The 22,173-nt window shown below is 43.5% G+C and overlaps 1 protein-coding gene across 2 annotated transcripts in view; it reads right to left on the bottom strand.

The window, feature by feature from the left end:
• The window catches only part of NBAS (NBAS subunit of NRZ tethering complex), a 275,617-nt gene extending 268,190 nt beyond the window's left edge, over positions 1-7,427 (bottom strand). For both annotated transcript variants that reach the window (XM_081069547.1, XM_081069548.1), the window contains exons 1-6: positions 7,262-7,427; positions 5,182-5,236; positions 3,307-3,343; positions 2,460-2,537; positions 2,069-2,116; positions 67-110 (exon numbers count right to left, since the gene is read on the bottom strand). In XM_081069547.1, coding sequence (XP_080925673.1) covers positions 67-110; positions 2,069-2,116; positions 2,460-2,537; positions 3,307-3,343; positions 5,182-5,236; positions 7,262-7,378 — 379 coding nt within the window. In that variant the 5' untranslated portion in view covers positions 7,379-7,427. The remainder of the gene's footprint in view (positions 1-66; positions 111-2,068; positions 2,117-2,459; positions 2,538-3,306; positions 3,344-5,181; positions 5,237-7,261) is intronic.
• Between the last annotated feature and the right edge of the window lie 14,746 nt (positions 7,428-22,173).

Below are 22,173 nucleotides of genomic sequence, written 5' to 3'. Positions count from 1 at the left end.
TAACAAATACTCTAAACTATTACAGGTTTGAAATTATCACTGTTTAGATATTTTGGAAATTCTTACCTTGACATTTCCCAATAATAGATGTGAAATCATCTTTTGCAGACCTGCAAAATATGTACAAACGTAAGACAATAGTTTGAGCCTAACAACACCACTGTGTAGTACTATAAAACACCACGGATAACAGGCTAGACAACTTCTCTAGGCAACACTAAATCATTCCTTCTCTTAGAGATGGTTTTGTGCCTCAAATAAGACTCTTTCATTAGTGACATTTTCTTCCAACATTTCTTTTTCATCAGAAATGGAGCTATGGCAGGAATAAAGGTTTTCACTCAGTCAATCTGAGATATAACCCAAGCAAAAATATTTTTTAAAGCTCTGCAGACTGATCCTGGTTAAGAACCAACTGGTTATTATCATATTACAAAGTTTAATCACTTAGGGGAAAAAAGTCTTATTTTAATAAATCAAATAACTTTAATAGGGGACCATATTTTTATCGGTGACATACTTCAAACCTGTGATCTTGAAATATATACCAAAGACGTATAATTATTATAATATATGTTCAAAAATGAAAATCAGTGAACCTTCTAGAAAACAATTTAATAAAAATTATCAAAAAATTTAATTTTCATAGTATTTAGTCCAATAATTCCACTTCTATTGTTATCCCTGTGAAATAATTATAGATACACATAGATATCAAGGAAATTGCAGCCTAAGTTATGAAAGAGGAAAATACCACCAGTATAAAGAGATTAATTATTAGGTTTTGCTACATGCACTTGATGAAATATTATGCAATTATTGTATGTGACATGTAAAATTATTCACAATATATTAATTTTCAAAAATAATGAAGTAAAAAGGTATCGGAATGTACAGTATTATGTTAGTAAATATATATGTAATATATATATATATACACAGAAGTTTCAAAAAAATATGCCAAAAGATTAATAGACAACTCTGGACATAGAATTATAGGTAATTTGTAGTTTTCTTTCCACTTAACTGTATTTTCTCGTATTTGTAAAAATGACTAAGCATTGCTTTTAAAACAAATCTTAAACTCGTTAGTATTTTTAGCCATTTATTAAATATTGTTATATTATGACAAAAGCCAATTATAAATATGGAAATAAATTTCCTCAAGAAATTGAACTATTTAGCCTCCAAGTGGAATGGAGCATAAGGAACACGGTCTATGAAGTGAAGCTAACCTGGGTAATTTGGGCAACATATTCCACATGGGAAAAGAACAATTTCACAAGCAGAAAGCTAAAACCAGTGATGACAACTGAATTCTCATTGATACTATTTTTAGTCAAAGATAATGAAGTAGCAGGAAAACCTTTTGCCTGATGTCTAGGCACCCTGAAATGTCTGCCCTTTGCTTATTTTCTGAGAAGTAGGAATTAGGCCTTGCCTACAGAACAGAGCAGTCCCCACTTTAGGAGGCACCACTCATTTCATCTGCCATTGCTAATTTCCTAAAGAATGAATTCGTTTCCCTGAGTTACTGCTATTGCTTTCTCTCTTTCACAACTGCTATATTACTTAAAAATTAAAGATGGAAAGACCGGCTTAGAGCCTTCTAGATGTGTACATAATGCCACTGAATGAGAAGACAGAGAATAGCACTGTCTAAAGTAATATGTGACCTTGGTCTTTTGCAGACCACGAGTCCTTCTACAGCTTTATGGCAACGGGGCGAAGGGGCCCCTACTTTTTTATACCTTCCTGAGCATCTGCTTTGTTGACCTCATAGCAAATAGTTAAGAGTGGTTTCCAGAGTTCTGGAAGATATGCATCATCTACTGAGAAAGTTAAATTCCTCAAGAGACAGCAGTGGTCTGGGGAAATAGAAGGATGAACATGTCACTCTGAGAAAGTATCCTTCATTCTTTGATTGACAAAATTGGTGTTTGACACCTCACAAAATTATGTATTAACAGTAAAATCCCTTTAAATATGCCCTCATGAAAAATCTCGGTTCGCATCAGTCACATAAAATGTTTCTCAAAGAAAATTTTAATATGAAAATTAAAGTTACCTTATCTCCACACACTGATCTTGAACAGCAGCCAAAAGTTTTCCATTGCTTTCATATGGGATAAAAAAAAAAAAAATTCTATATGAGCATTTGTAGCAGTCTTGCACACCAAAGGAATTATTTTAAGTTAAAATCATTTTTAAATTTTTTCACATGCTTTAATTATCCATCCTTACAATTAGCTACGTTTATAGGTACAAAAGCATAAAAATGATTCAAAACAGCTTGTTTAACACATTTAAATAATATTAATCATATGTGTGTCAAACAGAATTTATATACATAAAAAAACAAGACTGTAAGCCATAAGGACCCCAAAATTAATGTCTATAATAAAATATAAATGCTAATCCATATAGAGGAACATTATATGAATTTTACACATCCTTACCTTGCAAGTACCATATGCCAATTTATCTGTTTATTGACCAAGCGAACCAGTCCATCAGGTAGCAAAAAAGGTGCCGGGCTGAAACAACACATGAGTTAGCCTAAAATCTAATCAAGACACACACAGAAACACACACACACACACACCACCCCCACCCCAAAAAAACAGTGGAGCTAATCCTAGAGAAGAGCCAAAGGTCTCTTTTATAGAACTATATTATCTCTAGAGCTTTTAAGATTAGATGTCCTCAAGGAAAAAGCAATCTACAATAAATGATTCTATAAAATATCTATTTAAATGATTCTTACATACATATCTAAAAGCTGAATTATATTCTTTGTCAGAATAATCATTTCTTTGTTGTTTTTAGGGCTCAGAATCAGCACCATGCCTGAAAACATACTTAACACTCAAAAGAATATAAAAGTACCCAAAAACTGAAACGTCAAGAACCTTCTCTGAGGCACAGCAACTAAATACCAACCAAAAGACATACTACCACCACAAGGACAAAGAGTTTTTTAAAAGATATGCAAGCTCTCATGTGGGCATTCAAGATCAGGCTGAGAACGCTCATCAGAGAGGGCAGAAGTTGTCACGAGACATTCTTAATAATGACTAAGGGAACAAAAATTACCCGAAGTTTACTACGGTGTCCTGTCAGGGCATGCCACGTGTTTGAAATCTGTGTTGTAAACTGTGTTCACCTGTATCTACTTTATAAACTGGGTTCGCCTGAATGTCAGCATCTGTATCACAATTCAATTCTGAAATCTTAAGTCATAAATAGGATGATTTTGTTTGACTTTGATGTTCATGCTGTTTCTCTGAAGAACTGACCACTCACCTGTACCGGATGTACTGGCGTAAAAATAATAAGCGATCTGTAATGAAAAAGAAATAAAGCCCAATAGGAATCAGCTGTTCTTCAGGAATCATTTTAAATTAGATTTTTTGATGACAAATCTAAAATATACTACAGACTGAGTCATCACAAAGCAAAACATGGAGCCGGCCCGGTGGCTCAGGCGCTTGGAGCTCCGTGCTCCTAACTCCGAAGGTCGCCGGTTCGATTCCCACAAAGTTGCCAGTTCAACTCCTCGAGTCCCACAAGGGATGGTGGGCTGTGCCCCCTGCAACTAGCAACAGCAACTGGACCTGGAGCTGAGCTGCGCCCTCCACAACTGGGACTGAAAGGACAACAACTTGAAGCTGAACAGCACCCTCCACAACGAAGATTGACACACTGTTCCCCCAATAAAGTCCTGTTTCTCTTCCCCAATAAAATCTTTAAAAAACAAAACAAAGCAAAAAAAAAAAAACATGGAGAATACAACTCGTAAAATAAAAGAATAAATAAAATCGAATACCCACTATAACTTTTACAAGATCATATACTTGTTTATATTAAGTTCCAAGTTTGTATATTCAAAACTTTGAAGTATTTCCTAACAGCACAAAAAGCAAAAGTGATTTGAGATGCTAAATTTCACTGAAGAGGCTTTAAGAAAACCATGGAATAGAAATCATAATCATCCTTTAAAACCAAGTATTTTTATAAAAATTAAAGACACCATATTACACTTTATAGCAAAGATTTAAGTGATAGTATCTATAAAGGAGGACATCCACAGAAAACAAAATCTCTAACACTATTGACAAGTAATGTTTTATATGATCCCATTTAAAATATATGGGTGTGTGAATGTGTGTACCCAGTTAGGTATGTATCACTGGAGAAAAGTCTGAATGACAACAGATTGTCTCTGGGTAGCAAAACAAGGAATAATTTATAGTTATCCATTATCTCTAAATTTTCTACAATAAATTTTATCCCTTGTGTACATTTTCTAAATTTTCTAAATTTCAAAGCATTTGTAATAATGGAAATCGAATATGCTCGTGCTTCTTGTATCAGAAGATAAAATTTTTATTTTTATTAGAAGATAAAATTATAGTTAATTTCAAGCACTCAAATCCTTTGAACCTAAATCTTCTCTTTAGAAGTAGCTCAAATTTACCAGTATAATAAGGATAGGCTCCGGAGTCAAAACGACATGTGAATTCCAAATGAATGACCTTGGACAAATTTCCTCACCTGAAAACATAAACTTATAACAGTATTTACCTTGCTGGTCTGGTAAAGGTTTACATCAATTAATGTACATAAAGCCCTCACAGCACCAGCTCTGCTCAATACTTCCTCAGATCCTGTGAGCTCAACTATAACGTCTGTCAGGAGTTAAATGAACGCCCTGGTTAATCAGATTTGTAATGTGAATAACTGACCAGCTGTACCTGGAACATGTATGCCACTTAAAACAGCCCATCACTATCTTTCCTCCTTCAATGTCTCTGCTCTGACTCATACTAGGATTGATTTTCTTCAGTTCTTCTAGAATACATCCATAATGGTTAAACGTACACCACACTTTAGCTCTAAGTTGTATTAATGCACGCATATACCTATACATACACACATATGTGTATATATATATATATATATATATCATGTATCACATATAATTAAAATATATACTATATAAAATTAAACTTGGGTAACATATATGCTCTTCACTTTTATCAGGCTCCACATCAGAAGTCTCAAGAACACGTTTTAAAATCTCTAAATATTATAAAACAGCAAAGTTTTGAAGTGGGGGGAAAAAAGTATCTACTAACTATATCATTACATGTAAAAAACTAAGTAAGCTATGCTTACCTGTGACCGCTTTTGTGATGATAAAGGACGCACCATGTTTTCGGTTGCCTCTAGGCTGCGATTGGGTGGGGGGGGGGACAAAAAACTTACAATTAAGAAATTTTCTAGTAATCCTTATACAATATGTAAAGTTATGTCTCTTTGCTAAAACTCGGAGCACTGGGTACAAGTTACCAGTATTTAAACACTGCTTATAGATAGAAACAAAACAAATAGAAGACTGGATACGGTGGGAGTAAATGTGAGAATAGCCAAGTTACAGGCGTTTGTGAGGATGGATTGAGGCTAGAAACTGTTTCAAATCAAAACACTCTTGTCTAGAGACAAGAGAAGTCAAGGTCAAAAACCACACGGTCACCAGTTCAGTGTGTGTGTGCGGGGGGGGGGGGGGAGCGCTACAGAGGCCTAAATCAAGTTTTGCTTCAGAAAAAGGGGTCATATAAACTCAACTCTTGAGGCAAATTTATTGAATGTTGTAGAACCACAGAGATAATGCTAACCATACACGGATACATAATTGCTACATTAAATAGTTCCTTAAATACAGACCAACCATCGCTAGGCTAACTAATACCAGGCACTACAAATCTGAGTAAGATGTACTAATGTGCTAAGAAAGGAACGGTGGAAATATAGTAAATGCAGACAGATACGGCTTAAAAGCACAGAAGTCATTTCACTCAACAAACATGAGTTGATCATCCAGACCAAAAAAGAAAAAAATGATGAATGAAGTGTAGCTGCCCTGCAAGAGCCTGTAGTCCAACAGCTGAAATCAATAGACCCCCCCCCAAAAAAAAGTGCTAAGAGATTTCAATGTAAGTTGATGCTATGCTTATTTTTTAAAACAATTTATAACGTTACGCATTCTGAAACATTATTGTAATTAACCAGTGAGTGCTAAGGAATGGAAACTTATCCTTATCCAGCCCATAGCGGCAGCAACTGTTTCCTGGCTGCATAACCTACAAACTAATCACACTGTTCAAGACAAACAGAAACTAAGTAAATACTTTAAAAACAGGAATACATGCAGATCTCTGCCAGCCTACAAAATACAGAATTCCGGACAAGCAGCAACTGCAGTGGAAGGAGGTTAAAGAAAAACCACAGACTTGATAGGAGAATGTGCACGAGAATGAGTCGTTGCTCCAGTCAAGCAAAAACACTTTTAAAAGGTGCCGTGGAAGAGGATTCCGTATGTGGCCCGGCCGCCACGGTCTCTAACAGAAGTCCTTTGCCATCCTGCTGCACCCTCGGAGTCCACAACAGTGTCGGGCACTCAGTAAATACCTCCCGGATCATGCGGGTTCCTGGTTCCCGCGCTTCCCCGGGGCCTGGGCGGCGCCGTGGCTGAGAACCCCACGTGCCCTTCAGGCCACGACCCTGCCAGCCCCGTCCCGCAGCTCCCCACTCCTCACTCCCGAAGCGTTTTGCTCACCGCCTTTATTACCACGCCAGGGGGCTGCAAATGTGTACGGGGTCGTCCCCCTCTACACTGCAAGCACCCCGACAGTCACTGGCCTCTGTCCGTCACTGGACAAGGACGCACACGTCGCCCTACTACGTGCTTGTCTGTCTACTGACACACAGGGACTGGCGGTCCGGCTCCGGGCAGGAGCGCGGGCAGACGCCGCTCTCCGCGGCCGCCCGCGACCGGGCGGGACCTGGGACCCGGACCCCGGTCCCGCCGCGGAGGCCACTCGGCCCCGGCCCGGCCCGGCCGGCCTGCGAGAAGGCGCCCCCGGGGGTCCCGGAGGAGGCCCCTGGAGGCCCAGGCCGTCGCTCCCTCCCGGGACCCGCGTGAAGCAGCACGAGAGGCCGAAGGCACCGGCCCCAGAGCCCGCGCTCCCGCCGCCCGACGACCCAATTCCGCTCCCGGGAGGAATCTCAGCCGCTGCCCGCAGGGCACGCAGACCCCGACGGCCCCCCGCGCCGTTGCCGGGGCAACCGCACACGCTGCGGAGCGCGGCTCCCCCGCCCGGCCGGCCCCTCTCGCCCGACGTGGCGCCGGCGACGTGGCTCCGGCCGGGCAATGTCCGCGCCCAGCGGGCCGTCGCCGCGCGGGGGCCGGGTTCACCTGCACTTCTGTCTCCGGGGGCCACTCGGTGTTGACCAACAAGTCATAGAGAATCGTCTCCTCCTCGCCGTCCGCCGAGCCTGGCATCACAGCCGGCGCGGACTCGGAGGCCGCCATGCTCGCCGGGGGCCGGGCGGCGGAGGGGGCGCCACTACGGCGGCCCGCGAAGGACACGCCGCCCCGGCTGCGGCCGCTTTTAAGCCGCGGGGAAGGGGGCGGGGTCAGCGGGAGGTGGAGCGGAAATGCGAGGTCGAGCCTTGTGTGAGTGGGCCCGCGGGAGGCCTGACGCGCGTCTGCGGCGACTGGCCCCGCCCCGCCGCACCCCGCGCTCGCCGACGGGCGTGCGCTCCGCCAAGTCCGGCCGCCCTTCTCCGCTCCGCGCGTGTGGAGCGACGACGGTCCACGCATCGCCCGAGATGCCAGCATCCAGTCGTGCGTTCGTTGCCTAACACGTAGAAGGAGTGCCAACAGCGGGTGTTAAATAAACACCAAAAAGCGACGCCGCAGAACAGATTCAGCCAATGAAAGGTGCCGGAGCAATTACGGTACAGGAGCGCAGGGGAGGCTGCAGGGGCTTCCCGGGACAAACGGAACTCGTCCTGGGCCTTTAACCAGCAGAACTGGCATCAGACGGAGAGGTGAGGAGGCCGTTCCAATGGGGCTGGCGAAGGCAGAGGCGAAAACACTCAGTTGAAGGACAGAGCAGGCAGCTGAATAGGACCCAAGTGGGGAAGGGGCGTGGGGACAGTAGTTGAAGTGACAGCTCGAGGACCTACACGGAGGGCGCTAACATGCCAGCCTCATTTCTTCACTCGTTTGTTCACTCATGCGTTCAACAAGGGCCTCCACGTGGAAAGCGGAGCCGACTGTGAACCGAACGGATACACGGCGCACAGAGAACGAACACTGTCACATTCAGAAGAAACCCAAACCGAAGACGTTCTGCAGGAATCGTGTTGCGTGACATCCACCATGACGCATTAGGCAGCGATGCAAGTGACAGCATACCGAGGGAGCCCAGGGCTCCCCTCTCTCAACGCTAGCTGAGCTCTGAGCGCGCCTCCTGGCTGCCTGCGCCCCGACCCTCTCACCGTGTCTCCTGCGCCCCCGCCGCCTTCGGCCACACTCCCCTGGCTGTTTCCGAACACACCAGACACACACCCGCTTCAGGGACTTTGCATGGGTTGCTTCCCCGGATCGGGAGGCTTTCTACCAGACATATCTGCTCATTCCCTTCATTTCCAAGCTTTTGCTCAAATGTCACCTTCTCTCTGAAGTCTACCCTGACTGCTTGTTTTTTAAATTCGACCTTTCCAGATCCCCCTTACCTTTATAGCACTTGTCATCACCCAAAATGCTCTATAATCTATGTTTTACTCTATTTACTGATTGTCCCCATTCACTAAAATGTGGGCTCTGCCAGAACACAGTGCTCCACTATATACACACAGATGATACAATGGGGAAAACTCAGCTTTCCACCCGTGTAGGGAAAAAGCACGTTCTTCCCTACTGTGTGTGTCTTCCCTGTGGGTCTCCTTTACTACTCACACAAAACACTTCACTGCTGACACTAATAGTCACCAAATATGTGGAGGTTTCCCCCACACACCCCAACAAGCAATTCTCGGACTCAAGCAATTCAACTCTATTCTGACATAATCAGGAGATAACAGCAGATCCCACGGGTTAAGAGCTCAGTTCCACAAGATTGCCTCCTGCACCCCCACCCCATACACATTTTGATGCAAGCCCAGGTTATCACCTGTGTTTCTGACCAACCGGCTACAGACCTAAGATTTCAAAGACCACAGACTTGGGTCTGATTAATTGGCTACAGCAGATCACAAACTCGGGAAAACATATACCAGTTTATTGAAGGATATGACAAAGGATACAGCTAGATGAACAGCTTGATGAAGAAATACACAGGGCCCCATGATAATATCCCCAGAGTGTATAACAGTGCCTGGCACAGAGCACAGGAAAATATATATATTATTTGTTGCATAGAAATCTTCCCAAAAAAACTATTTTACACATTCTGTCCCCAAAGTACTTCTCTCGGCAGCAGCTGTGTCTTTTTATCAACTCCTCAGTTGCAAACACCAGACATCTCTCCCCATCCCACCAGGGCTGACAAGTTGCACAGCTCCAGGGAGCACTTCCCACATTGCATGCTACAGGAGGTGAACAGGTAGAAATGCCATTCACTTGAGAAGTATGAGGGGTGGCCCCTGAAGTGCCACAGCGCCTCAGCACTGCCCACTCCCATCTCTGCACACAAGTTCCCTTGGCTTTTTACTCCCCTATCTCATCCTTTCTCTCCACCTGATCAAAACAACCACAGCCAGGAGGTGTCCAGCCAAGCCTAAAAAGAATGCTTTGTGATGGGGACAATTGTAAATACATCGCCAAGAATTTTTTCTTTACCATCATCACACTATGGTAATTGCTTGATTCATCCTCACCCTTACCCTATTTACTATAGTTCCTACGACAGCACAGGAGCCACAAGGCTATACCTGGCGACCTCTGGGAGCTTATATTCTGCAGGAACCAAAAGCACAGGCTGAAACTACACCCTTTGGGAAAGTGACTGTACACGTTGGTTGCTGTCTGCCTCTGTTTTATGAGATTTGATTTTAATTGTGTAGCTCTTCTTGGGTCCTGCCTGTATGTAGAGTGATAAGTGATCCAACTCTCCTCTCTTCACATGCCAGAGGCTTTGACCCCATTCTCCCATCCCACCCCACTCCTAGAGTCAGCCCTAAAATCAAAGTTTGGTCCCTAACGCAGCTGGTGACTTCACTGCTTTGCTTCTTCCATGGCTTCTCCTGCCTGTTTTCAGGACTCAGGGTTTCCTTTATTTTCTGGCGAACTCATCCATTCGTTTCACAAGTTGTGGTTTTGTTTTCTCATTTTAGCAAGTCCTTTTGGTGTTTGTGGGAGTCTTCAGGATGTCTTTCTTGTCTGACAAATCGCCTGAAATGAAACACTCTGAATGTCAGAGAGGGCAACACAAAGGGGGAGGGCAATTCTCCGAGCTTTGTCACAAACAGCCTTGCAGCTCACAGGCTCACAGACCGAAGATCGCAGATCAAGAATGGCTCCAAAGGGAGATGCCTGGCAGCGTCCAAAAGGAATGGACTTGTTTGCCAACATGTAAAAGACGTCTCTGGGGCTCCCCAGAAATGTCTTGTAGGGGATTTTACAGATGACTGAGGGTCCCATGTGACTAACTGGCAGCAAGACCAGTGAAATCAGTGTTTCATGTTACAGTGATGACTGCCCCTCTTTATCCACAGACTGGGGACACCTAGGAAGTCTCAGATAACACCAATAATTCAAACATTCAAAGGGCAACTACAACATCAAAATACTGTGATTCTTTGAGGACAGGGACAATGGCTTTTTAATCTCTATAAACCCAGCTTGAAGGTAGGCCCGAATACGTACATTTTTATTGACTGCATGAATTATTCAAGGTTATGTTGATGGCTGTTATCGATTAACCAACTCTTTTTGCTTAAAAGGGAGACTGCACCTTTTAAAAATCATTTATTTTCTCCAGCAAAATAATATAAGCTCAAGAAAAATTTCTCTCAATAAGCAGACCATTCATGAGCTCTGGTATTTTCTACTGTTGTAATAAAATTCTAGCCAAGTTCTTCAATGTATCCTTGAACGTCGTCTAATAAAAAATGACAATGGAAATATTAACCAAAAGAACAAGGAGTCAATGAAGCTGATGAAGAATTAATAATGTGTTTTGATAGGGCAAAGCACTAATTGAAAATGTAGAAGCTATTAAAATATCAGGATCAGACACTCTGGAAAAGCTAAATTAAACACCAAGGATTAAGAACCATTTGAGGTGGAATTACTAAATGTCTCTCAATTTTAATGATGTTAGCTCCTCAGTGGAATTTCTTGCAATAAACTATTTCCTGTTGAAGTCCTTATCATTTTCCATTTCTCTTTAGATAAAGATGTATCCCCAGTATTATACTCTTAAAGTTTTTAAAGTCTAAATTGCTATTTAAATACAATTTTAATCTGATACAGACATGAAATTTATGATTAAAAAAGAAGCTTTGCAACCTAATTAAGTCCTGAAGGAATTAACTAAAAGAAAAATGAAAGGGCAGACGAAATTGAAGGGGCAGACAAAAATCTTTACCAAACTTAAGTAACCAAGTAAGAAAGTAGTATGTTCAAGTCACATGTACCCCTATGCTTGAAATTGCTCTAGAATTTACAGTGAACCTCAGAGATAAAACTCAATAGTTTTGCAACGAGTACACATTTATAGAATGTAATTTCTTTTGCTTTTTAATAGAATGTCATTTCTTTTCCCCCTGAGAATCTTGCACAATCTTCCAGTCCTTCTCCTGCCTCTGGCTTAGACTCGAGCGAGTCATGAACAAAGACCGTTTTTTGAATCGTAGCTCTCTTACTGACTCCATCTATTGCCTTGCATAAATTATTTAATCTATCCGTGCCTTGGTATCATCATGTAACTATGGAATTTGGGGGACCTAAAGTAAGGCATAATTCTGACAGATTCTCTCCTTGACCAAATTCTAGCCAGGCTCCCCTGAGCCCTCTTCTGGACCAGGCCTCAATCTTGGCCTATCAGGAACTATAGGTTCTCAGCACAAAAGATTCTGTCCACTCCCTACCCCCTCCAGGAAAAGAGTTAAATGCGGACAGAGTTTCCATTTTATAACAGCTCAAGGATGGCCCTAAGCCATCCTTCAAGTGCCTGCCTGAGAAAGCTCAAGGTTCCTAAAAGAATTTACTGTTAGTTCTACCCAACACCTGGCATAGGCCTGGAAATCCCTTTCTTAGAGCATTTACAAAAATGTGTTTAAAATTGTGACTCCTTTCTCTATCCCTTTGAGATGTGTATGTATCTCCTACAACTCAGTCTTTCTCAAGGACCTGAAAGCTGTTCCTTTGAAATGGAATCAGGAAGAACAGGGCCTCTGGCCCCCATTTCTGTGGGGGGACAGGATCCTAACCTGGCTAGCTGGCAGCTAACTGACACAGTGGCCGGGTCTGCATGTACACTGACCGACCAACCAACCCCTTGTAACTTTTCACTCCCCTTACTGCTGAAGCCCCCTCGTGGTCCCCCTTCCTATTCTGCCATTTTCCTTTTAAAATGCCCAGTCACCCCCGTACAAATCAAAGTTTATTTCAATTCATGCTGGACCCTCTCCCTTACTGCAGTAATATCTTACTGATTAAAATCTTTCCTCACCACTAGTGTCCTCTGACAGTTCAGGAAGTGGGAAATCAAATTGACATCTAAGAATACAACCATGAAATCAACATGACAAAATCAGTAAGTCCTAAAAGAATACTCTATTTAAAATAATCTTTCTTCAAGGTCGGAGAATTAAGTTGGTGAACTTATTGCAACAATGTTGCTAACCTTTTCTGATATCAGAGAGATTATTCATTATGAATTTGTACCAACTGGACAAACAGTTTACTACTTGGAAGTGCTGAAAAGGCTGCATGGACAAGTTAGACGACCTGAACTTTTTACCAACAATTCATGGCTCTTGCATCACGACAATGCACCAGCTCACACGGCACTGTCTGTGAGGGAGTTTTTAGCCAGTAAACAAACAACTGCATTGGAACACCCTCCCTACTCACCTGATCTGGCCCCCAATGACTTCTTACTTTACCCGAAGATAAAGGAAATATTGAAAGGAAGACATTTTGATGACATTCAGGACATCAATGGTAATATGACAATAGCTCTGATGGCCATTCCAGAAGAAGAGTTCCAAAATTGCTTTGAAGGGTGGACTAGGCGCTGGCATCAGTGCATAGCTTCCCAAGGGGAGTACTTCGAAGATGACTGTAGTGATATTCAGTAATGAGGTATGTAGCACTTTTTCTGGGATGAGTTTGCGAACTTAATAGACCGACTTCACACATATGTGGTCCAGGAAAGGTCCCCTGCATCAGAATGTATTTGAATGCACAGTCCTGAGCTCCACTGCAGACCTGAGCAATCCAAATACCTGAGGGTTAGATCTAGGAATCTGCATTTGAAAGAGCTCCATTCTCTCAGAGTAATTCTAATCTGCTTGACTTTAAAGATCAGTAGCCTAAGCAATTAGGTAGACGAGTAAATGTGTAGCTGAAAATTTTCTTCCAAACAAGTGGTTAGAGCATAGCACATATTCTGTGGGTTTTAGCATTTATTAGGCAAACCGTCTCATATAACAATTAGGGGTGGAGGGTAGGGCGGGAAGTACAGAACTCTGTCAGTTTTCAATCAAATCCAATAAATAGCAAAGGGGGTCTGGGCCAAAGGACCTCAGGTTCTGCAGTCCTTCCAGAAGGAGACAGTCCCTTGTGGAGGGTAAGTGAACGGTGTTTACGATATGTACCCCTGCCCCCTTGAATCTGCGCTGGCCTGTGAGGGACTGCTCTTACTTCTGTGCCCAAGTTTCTGGAAGGCCAAGCAACGTCCCTTTTTTCGCTTAGATTTCTGAGCTGCTGTGAAAGCCAGGCTGCCCTCCTGGAGAGAGGCCCCAGAGCAGAGACAGCCATGGAGAGGGCACAGAGGCTCCACACAGCCTCCTGAAAGCCCTCCAAGAATGCAGGCCAGGAATCAGCATTCAATGTCATCTACCCCCTGACATTCTTTTCCTTCAGATGCTAGCACCACTGTTGATGCCTCAACATGAACATGCTGTAACAGAGAGCACATGTGCTGTGCCCAGACCACCACTATTCTGGAGTAAACTTTCCATCACCATATTTATAATGTATTATTTAAACCAGGGGTCCTCACACTTTACAGTAGATAAGAATTAAGTAAAGCCAGTCATGAGGGTCTGATCGTCCTCCAACACTGACGCCAACCTCTGCCTGTCTAGGACTGGATTTTGGATGTTAATGGAGGTGCAGATCTGAACCCCACTGTCGCTGTAGACTCCCAGATCTGGGAGGCTAATACCCATGGCAAAGGGATGAGGTTTCTCTTTGTTCCTGATCAAAACCATTCTCTTTACCCACTGCAACTCCTTCTTGGTCTCCAGAGCTGAGCTTAACCTTTGGGCATCTCCCACCCCCTTCTGTGTTCCTCTCTTTACTGGCTACTTCTCAGCCTTTACCATGCTCAGGTTTCTTTCATGATTAAGAAGTACAGACAGCCCTTCACTCCACATCCCTGCGTAGTTTTCACCCAACTTCACCTCATCCTCCCAATAGCAGTCTATGCTCACTACAAGTAATCACTTCCCATGTCCCTTTATCCTACTACACTTTGGCTTCCAAGTCCACCCCTCCATGAAACTGTCCAAGCATTTAAAGGGCCCAGGACATGCCACCCCAAAATATGCCACTTTGGCATAAGGATTATTTTGAGCTGAAGGCAATTGAGAAGAAGCAGATACAAGACAAACTCTCTGCTCTCCCCTATTTGCCTAAAAGCAGGACATAAGTGTGTAAAGATGTCCCCCTTCTCTTGTCACCTTGGACCCCTCTAGACCCTTATCAGCCCAGAAACGGAAGCAGAGGTATCTACATAACAGATTTTACTAACTTACCCTTATCTTCATTCGTTCCCCCATATATTCACCTTCCCACAATTCCCCCTCTATAAAATTAAAGTCATTTTCCTTTGTCTTGTCAATATTCCAAAAAATGTATCATTGTTTTGTCCATATGCACTATAAGCCCAAGTTCTAACCATCCCTTTGAGTTTACTCACGTCTGAGTGCTCTGATGTGTATGTACACGTAAGTAACCTTGGGCTTGTTCGTCTGTCTTTTGTCAGTCTTATTTACAGGGCCCCAGCCAATGAACCTCACTAGAGGGAGGAAACGGATTTTTTCCTCCCCCACACATTTAGCACTAATAATCATGTAAACTTCTGGAACGTCTATTCTCTTGATTTCCGATACCACACTCTTTGAGTTGTCCTTATACTGCTCTGACTTCCCCTCTCTCCGTGAGGGCTTTATTCTCCCTGTTCTCCACACTGTTCTGCCCCGCCTGATGCTGGGGTTCTCCCGTACCTTGTCGCTACAGAGGTGGTGCTCACTGGGAGCATTGGCATCACTGAGAGCTTGTTAGAGACGCAGACACTCAGGCCCAGACTTATTGGATGCGAATCTACATTGTAACAGAGTCCCCAGGTAACGCACAGGAGGGGCTGGGAAGCATGGCTCTGGGACTCGGTCCTTGCTCCCTGCTCTTTTCCATGACACCTCTCGGTGAGTTCACCAATTCCCAGATTCACTACCTATCTGTTGATAATTCTCAAATCTGTATCTCTACCCCAGTACCTCTTTCAGGCTTCAGACTCATACAGCCAACCATTGGCTGCCCACCTCCATTTGTAAGTCCTGAATGCTAACTCAATTCCACATGTCCAGGACCGGCCAACCTGTTGCCCCTCCTTTAATCTCTTTCTCAATTGATGTTAACACCATCCACCCAGTTAGTTATCCATAGTAGAAATGTCTTTCTTCTTCTCTCATTTACTCTACTTCCACTCTACCCATTCCCCTGCTCGAATCAAATCCAACAAGGCATCAAATCTAACTAGTTTAATGATATTTCTCTTGTACTTTCCTGTCTGATGTATTTTCTTTATCCGAGTTTTCAAGTTTGTTACATTTTATATGCACAGCTGCAATAGTGTATTAATGGTGCCTACACAGATCCATTCTTCACAAAATCACCTGAGTTATATAAAATTGAAATTTGATCCTGTCACTCTCTGGCTTACAATCTGCCTCACTCACAACAGTGGTTCTCAAACTATACTCCCCAGACCAACAGCATCAGCGTTGTCTGGGAACTTGTGAGGAATGCAAATTATAGGTTTCACCCCAGACCTACCTATTGAATCAGAAACTCTGGGGAGGAGGGCCCACACCTGCCTATTAACAAGCCCCCTGGGTGCTTCTGGTGCACACTAAAGGGTGAGAACCACTGATTTACCAGATCAAAACAATCTTAATCTCACAGCCAGAGTCCTCCCCCATCTAGTCCAGGTCCAAACTCTTTTTTTTTCCTTAATATTTTTTTATTTATTTATTGGGGAAGGGGAACAGGACTTTTTGGGGAACAGTGTGTACTTCCAGGATTTTTTCCAAGTCAAGTTGTTGTCCTTTCAGTCTTAGTTGTGGAGGGCGCAGCTCAGCTCCAGCTCCAGTTGCCACTGTTAGTTTCAGGGAGCACAGCCCACCATCCCTTTCAGGAGTCGAGGAGTCCAACCCGCAACCTTGTGGTTGAGAGCCCACTGGCCCATGTGGGAATCGAACCGGCAACCTTCAGCGTTAGGAGCTCGGAGCTCTAACCACCTGAGCCACCGGGCCGGCCCCAAGCTCTTTATTTCTGCCCATTTTATGATTTGAATTTATCATCTGAGAAATGGAGAAATATTTGTTATTTCCAGGTGCGGTAGCACATCTCCAAAACGGTCCTCCAATGATTCTGACTTCCTTGTTCCCATGTCCTTGTGTAGCTCCCTCTACATGGAACAGGCTCATCTGTGTAGGCAGCAGGATGTGGTAGGGGGGGTTCCATGAGGCACAAGGGCAGGGGAGTGTGGAATGGATAGTGGGAGAAGTAGTCATAAAGTCCCGCTGTGACCATGTGACCAGTTTCAGAAATGTGGGCTTTAATTGTCATGAGTATTTCTTCCTTATTTTGTTATGAATGTGAGATATATATATATATGTGTGTATATATATATATATATATATATATATATATATATATCAGACATCTTTATTTCTTTCCCCTCTCTTCTCCCTTTACCATGCAACATAAGGTGCATTCATTTTATGTCATAGTACTTAAATATTAAATTTACATCATTGTATTCAAGTTATAAGATATGAAGTAGAGGAGTAAACATCATGCAAGGACTTCGCATCCTTGTTTAGGGAAAGGTTAGTGAGTTTTCAGTTGTACACAGGTTAGTTGTATCACGTTAGGTGGAAGAATGAACTTGCTACTGTCTTTATTTGGAGATTAAGCACAGTTTAAGGAGATGCATGTGGGTGCCCAGCTGACAAGGGGTGGACTTGTGATGGTTAATTTTATGTGTTAACTTGGTAAAGTTGGGCCTCATCGAGTCAGTGGAAGACATTGACAGAACAAAAGTCTAACCTCCCCCAAATAAGAGGAAATTCCACCATTAGGCAGCCTTCAGACTTGGAATACATTACTGTCAATTCCTTCTTTTCCAGTCTCACACCCCACCCTATAAATTTTGAACTTGCCAGCCTCTATAATCCCATGAGCCAATTTCTTCAAAACAATTCTTTCTCTCTAGATACACATCCTATCGATCCTGTTTCTCTGGAGCACTCTGACTAATACATGGCCACACCAAATTATACCCTGTCCCACATGCTTTTCTTACAATAAAATGTTGACACTCCCCCTTCAAGTGGTGGGAATCTATGACACCCTTGAACCGGGCAAACCTCTGTAATTGTCTCAATTAAGAGAATGGGGTGGAAGTGACACTGCTTGACTTCTGAAGCTTTGTCAGATAAGACCACGTGGCCCTTGGGATGCAGGCTTTGAAATACAACTGCCACATTGTGAGGAATCCCAGGCCACATGGAGAGGCCACAGCTGGCCAACAGCCCCAACCAGGGTCTCAGCAACACAAGTATCAGCTGTGTCATATGAGTAGAGGAACCGTCAAATGATTCCAACCCCCAGCTTTCAAGTCTTTCAGTCGAGGCGCTATGTAGTGAGGAATAGATATGTCATTCCTGCTGTGCCATGTAAGTGTTCCTCACCCACAGAATCTATGAGATGAGAAATGGATGTTTTATGCCACTATGTTTTGGGGTAATTTGGTATGCAGCCATAGTAACTGGAACATCACTATTCAGAGCTATACCTGAAGCAGCCTTCACACATTCCCAGGCTTGTCATTGTAACGTCATAGGGACCTATGGCCAGGCAGTATAAATTTCCATATTCAGAATTATTTTCTCCAGGTATTTTGAAGAATTCTTGACCATTCTTTTTGTCCCCCCACCCTTTTTAAAATATAGCAAGTTGTCTTGTTACAGTCTGCTTTAAATAACAATCACACACTTTGCTACCAAGAAAACCTGTGATCAGTTTCAACAGACAAGAAGGGTCTACATTAAAGCAGGGACACTGGGAGGGAGGCTGAGAACGCAAGCCTGAACCACGTGTCCTGATGCAAAACGGTTCTCTTCTGCAGGTAATGGAAGTGAGGGGTCCCGGCAGAATTTGGGCGGCTGGATTCTGAACATTTGTCTGGTGCACAATCTGTTCTTAAACACCCACAACCTCCAGGCCATGTTCCCTTACTCAGACTCCAAGTGCAGCACCATTTCCATAAAAGCCCTCAGCATCGTTCAGAGGGGTTGATGGGCACACAATATGGTGGTTGTGGGAGACAGAGTGACATTGATGCCTGCCGCCAGTCAGCACCCAACCATAAATCGTGTCCCTGCATGGCTGGCTTATAATGAGACCGACACCGTTAGTGAGATCTCTTTTTCTGTTTTACAGTTCTTTTGAAACTCGTTGGGTTGTCCTTTGTCTCCCTCTCCTCGTATATCTGGAGTGATGGACTTTATGGCCGCTTCTTCAGGGGATAGAGAATTATAGAGCTCTGGATTTATGTCTACTTGCAGGGCCCCCTCTGGTCCAAGCACCATAAGGTGAATGCTGGGGCAGTGAAAATGATGTTGCATTCTAATAGATCTGGGCCAGTTTCTGACAGCTTATTTTGACAAAAGCATAAAATTCAATGATTGTTGCTCAGCTCAGAAGCTGTAGAAAATTCAGGGGGAAAAAAGAGGACGTTTAAAAATGAGCTATCTCCAAATTGCTCTCTGAATCAGGTAAATTGTGAAAAACAGGGTAAGCTAAGCCAAAAATTTAATGACAACAATGGCTGAATAAATCTGAACGTGATTTATTCCAGAGATGCTGTATGAAAATACTTTTTCCTGATATTGGGGAATTATCACCTACTACTTGAATAAATATGGAGTCTGAGATGCAGGGCGGTGTGGAAGCCAGGCTCAAGATGGCCCCCAAATGGAACACACCTTTGTGTGTTTCCACAATGAATAGGCTTCGGTGACCAATAAGATGTTGCAGAAGTGCCAGTGTATGACATTGATGGCTAGGATATAAAAGATATCACTCACTCTGCTTTGTTTTCCAGGATGCCTTGTTTTAGTAGCAAGGGGGTGGGGTGGGAGTACCCACAGCCACATCAAGAGAACATTCCAGCGACCCAGCCAGAGGGCAGTGTGGAGATGAATACAGGACTCTTGCTAACTGCCACACAGTCATAGTCGAGAGAGCATGTTACCTTTAGAAGCTGAGCCTCCCTCACTAACTTTCAGATGACTGTGGTCCCGGCCAGGGGCTCGACTACACCAGCAAGAATGACTCCGAGTAGGAGCGCCCAGCCAAGCTGATCCTGAATTCCTGCTCCACAGAAGCTGCGAGTGATAATACATGTTTATAGTTTTAAGTTGCTAGATTTGGGGGCAACTTGTTTTGCAGCAATAGATAACTAATGGGGATAAACAAATTAGAATTAGATTTAGCTGTGTGGGGCAGAAAACCCCAAACAAAGAGATAGATGTTTATTTCCCTCTCATGTTAGAAATCTAAAGTCGCAGTTTTGCTAGTGTGGTACTCCTTGATGTCAGGGACTCAAGCTACTTCTCTTTAATCATCCTACTCTCCTCAGTATAAGGCTCTCTTCTCACGGTCCGATATGGCTGCTCAACCCCCAGCCATCGCATCTCTATTTCAGTCAACAGAAGGATGGAAGAGCAAGAAGGATGTACCACCTCCCTTCAGGACACTTCTGTTTATATTCCAATGGCTAGAACACATGCAAATGGCTACATCAAGTTATGGAGGTGGGGTGTGCGGCTGGAAAATGAATTTTTTATTCTAGGCAGCAATATGTCCAGCTAAAAGTCAGAAATTTAAGGAAAAAGAGAAATAATTACTAGGACAAACTACCAGTATTGACTACCTAGAAATTGGCATTAACCAGGATTTGCTGCAAGGTACTATCTGAGCTAAATATAATTAGGAGTCTGTCAAGAAGACAGGTGTGGTATATTATAGATGCCTGCCACTCATCAAACCAAGAGGTAGAACCTATTTACACTCCTCATAAATCTGGGCTGGCCATGTGACTTCTGTTGACCAATAGAATTTGGCGGAAGTGACACTGTGCTACTTTCAAGGCTGGCTTAAAAGATATGCAGCTCTGCTTCCTATTTTTGGAACACATCTTCTTGAAACCCAGCTACCATATAGGAAGTCTGTCACCCCATCCCTAATCCTGCTGTGAGAAGGTCCAAGTTGACCATGTGAAGAGAGTGAGACCATCTATGGGAGCTCTGTGGTACCACACGTAGGACTAAAGTCTTCTCAGATCTTCCAGCTCAGCCCAGTCACCAGCTGAGTGCAGCCAAGTGAATGATCCCCCATAATGTCACATGAAGGAGAAGAACTAGCCAGCTAAACGCTGCCCCAAAGCCTGACTCACAGAATCATGAGCAAATAAGTTGGTTGTTGTATTGAGCTGCTAGGTTTTGGGGTAGTTGTTATACAGCAATAGATAACTGAAACTGAAAAAGGAAGGCTATTTTAGGGAAAAGGAACAGCATAAGAAAATACACAGGGGTGAGAGGCCATCTGATGCAGGCAAGGAATTCTATGTAGTTTGATATGCTGGAGGGTCCAATGACCCCAGGGAATAAGCTGGAAGTAAGCAGTAGCCTGGGTCCAGTGGGTCCACCCTAAGGTGGGTCAGGACCCTTACCAAATAAGAGCTGTATCAAAGAGGAGACGGTTGACTAATGGAAAGTTGGTCACGTTAGGTTGACTCAGCAGGGTTCAGGAGCCTGAGCAAGTACTCCTGAGTCATCTCTTCTCATAACATGTAGAGCTGAGGACAAACTTCCTCGGCAGCATTCGAGAAAGGAGAAGTTGTGGTTACTTGTGTGGAATGATGGATGGGTTTGTGTCAGGTCCTGTGAGGAAGTGCTTGGAGGTATAATGAAGATACTGCATTTTCTAATCAACTTTCTAATGTTTCAGGACGAAGAAGAGTGCATGACATTCAGCACTTTCCCTGTTAAACAATTCCTACCTGGGTCTCATGGCTGCCTCTCACTGCAGGGGGGTCTGGAAAGGTGACCTCCCTCTTCTCCCACCCCAGCCTGTATAATAGAGAAAGACAAGGGGAAAGCGGACTGTGTGTGGCCTTTGGATGGACAGTCCACAGAGTTCTTCACAGGGCCCATCCTTTCTACACTGTCCTAGGTCTCTGAAGGGCATATTTCTTAGCCCTGTCTTAGCAGTTGCTAAGCCATGTGTTCTGCTGGGAGCTATGCACAGCACAGTTTTCCTGGGTGCATGAATAACATAGCAAAATTCCACCATAATATGATTATTGGGATCCAAAAGATCCAATTACATAAAATGTGGTGTTCTTGTGAGATTATAGAAATCGATGTGGGTGGGTACCAGGGAATTCCCAGCGGGGAGTTTTAAGTCCCATTTAAACTTTACCTGGCTCAGCTGACATTTGTCGCCACCTAGTGGTGGTTGTTCCTCCCACCTAACTACCGTGTTTCCGGGAAAATAAGACCTAACTGGAAAATAAGCCCTAGCATGATTTTTCAGGATGACATTCCCTGAACATAAGCCGTAATGCGTCTTTTGGAGCAAAAATTAATATAAGACCTAGTCTTATTTTCAGGGAAACATGGTATATACCTGGGTTTGTGGGACCAGGCAGGGATTCCTGGACTGTCTCCCTACCATTGAGGGGGGCTGTGTGGCCTGTCTCCTCTCTGCTCCTCTGTCTCCCATTAGCTGTT

The sequence above is a fragment of the Rhinolophus hipposideros genome, assembly GCF_964194185.1.
Source record: "Rhinolophus hipposideros genome assembly, chromosome: 12".
In the NCBI taxonomy this organism is placed as follows: Eukaryota; Metazoa; Chordata; class Mammalia; order Chiroptera; family Rhinolophidae; genus Rhinolophus; species Rhinolophus hipposideros.
The sequence above is the reverse complement of the archived record's forward strand: the minus strand, read 5'-3'. Positions and strand labels throughout refer to the sequence as shown.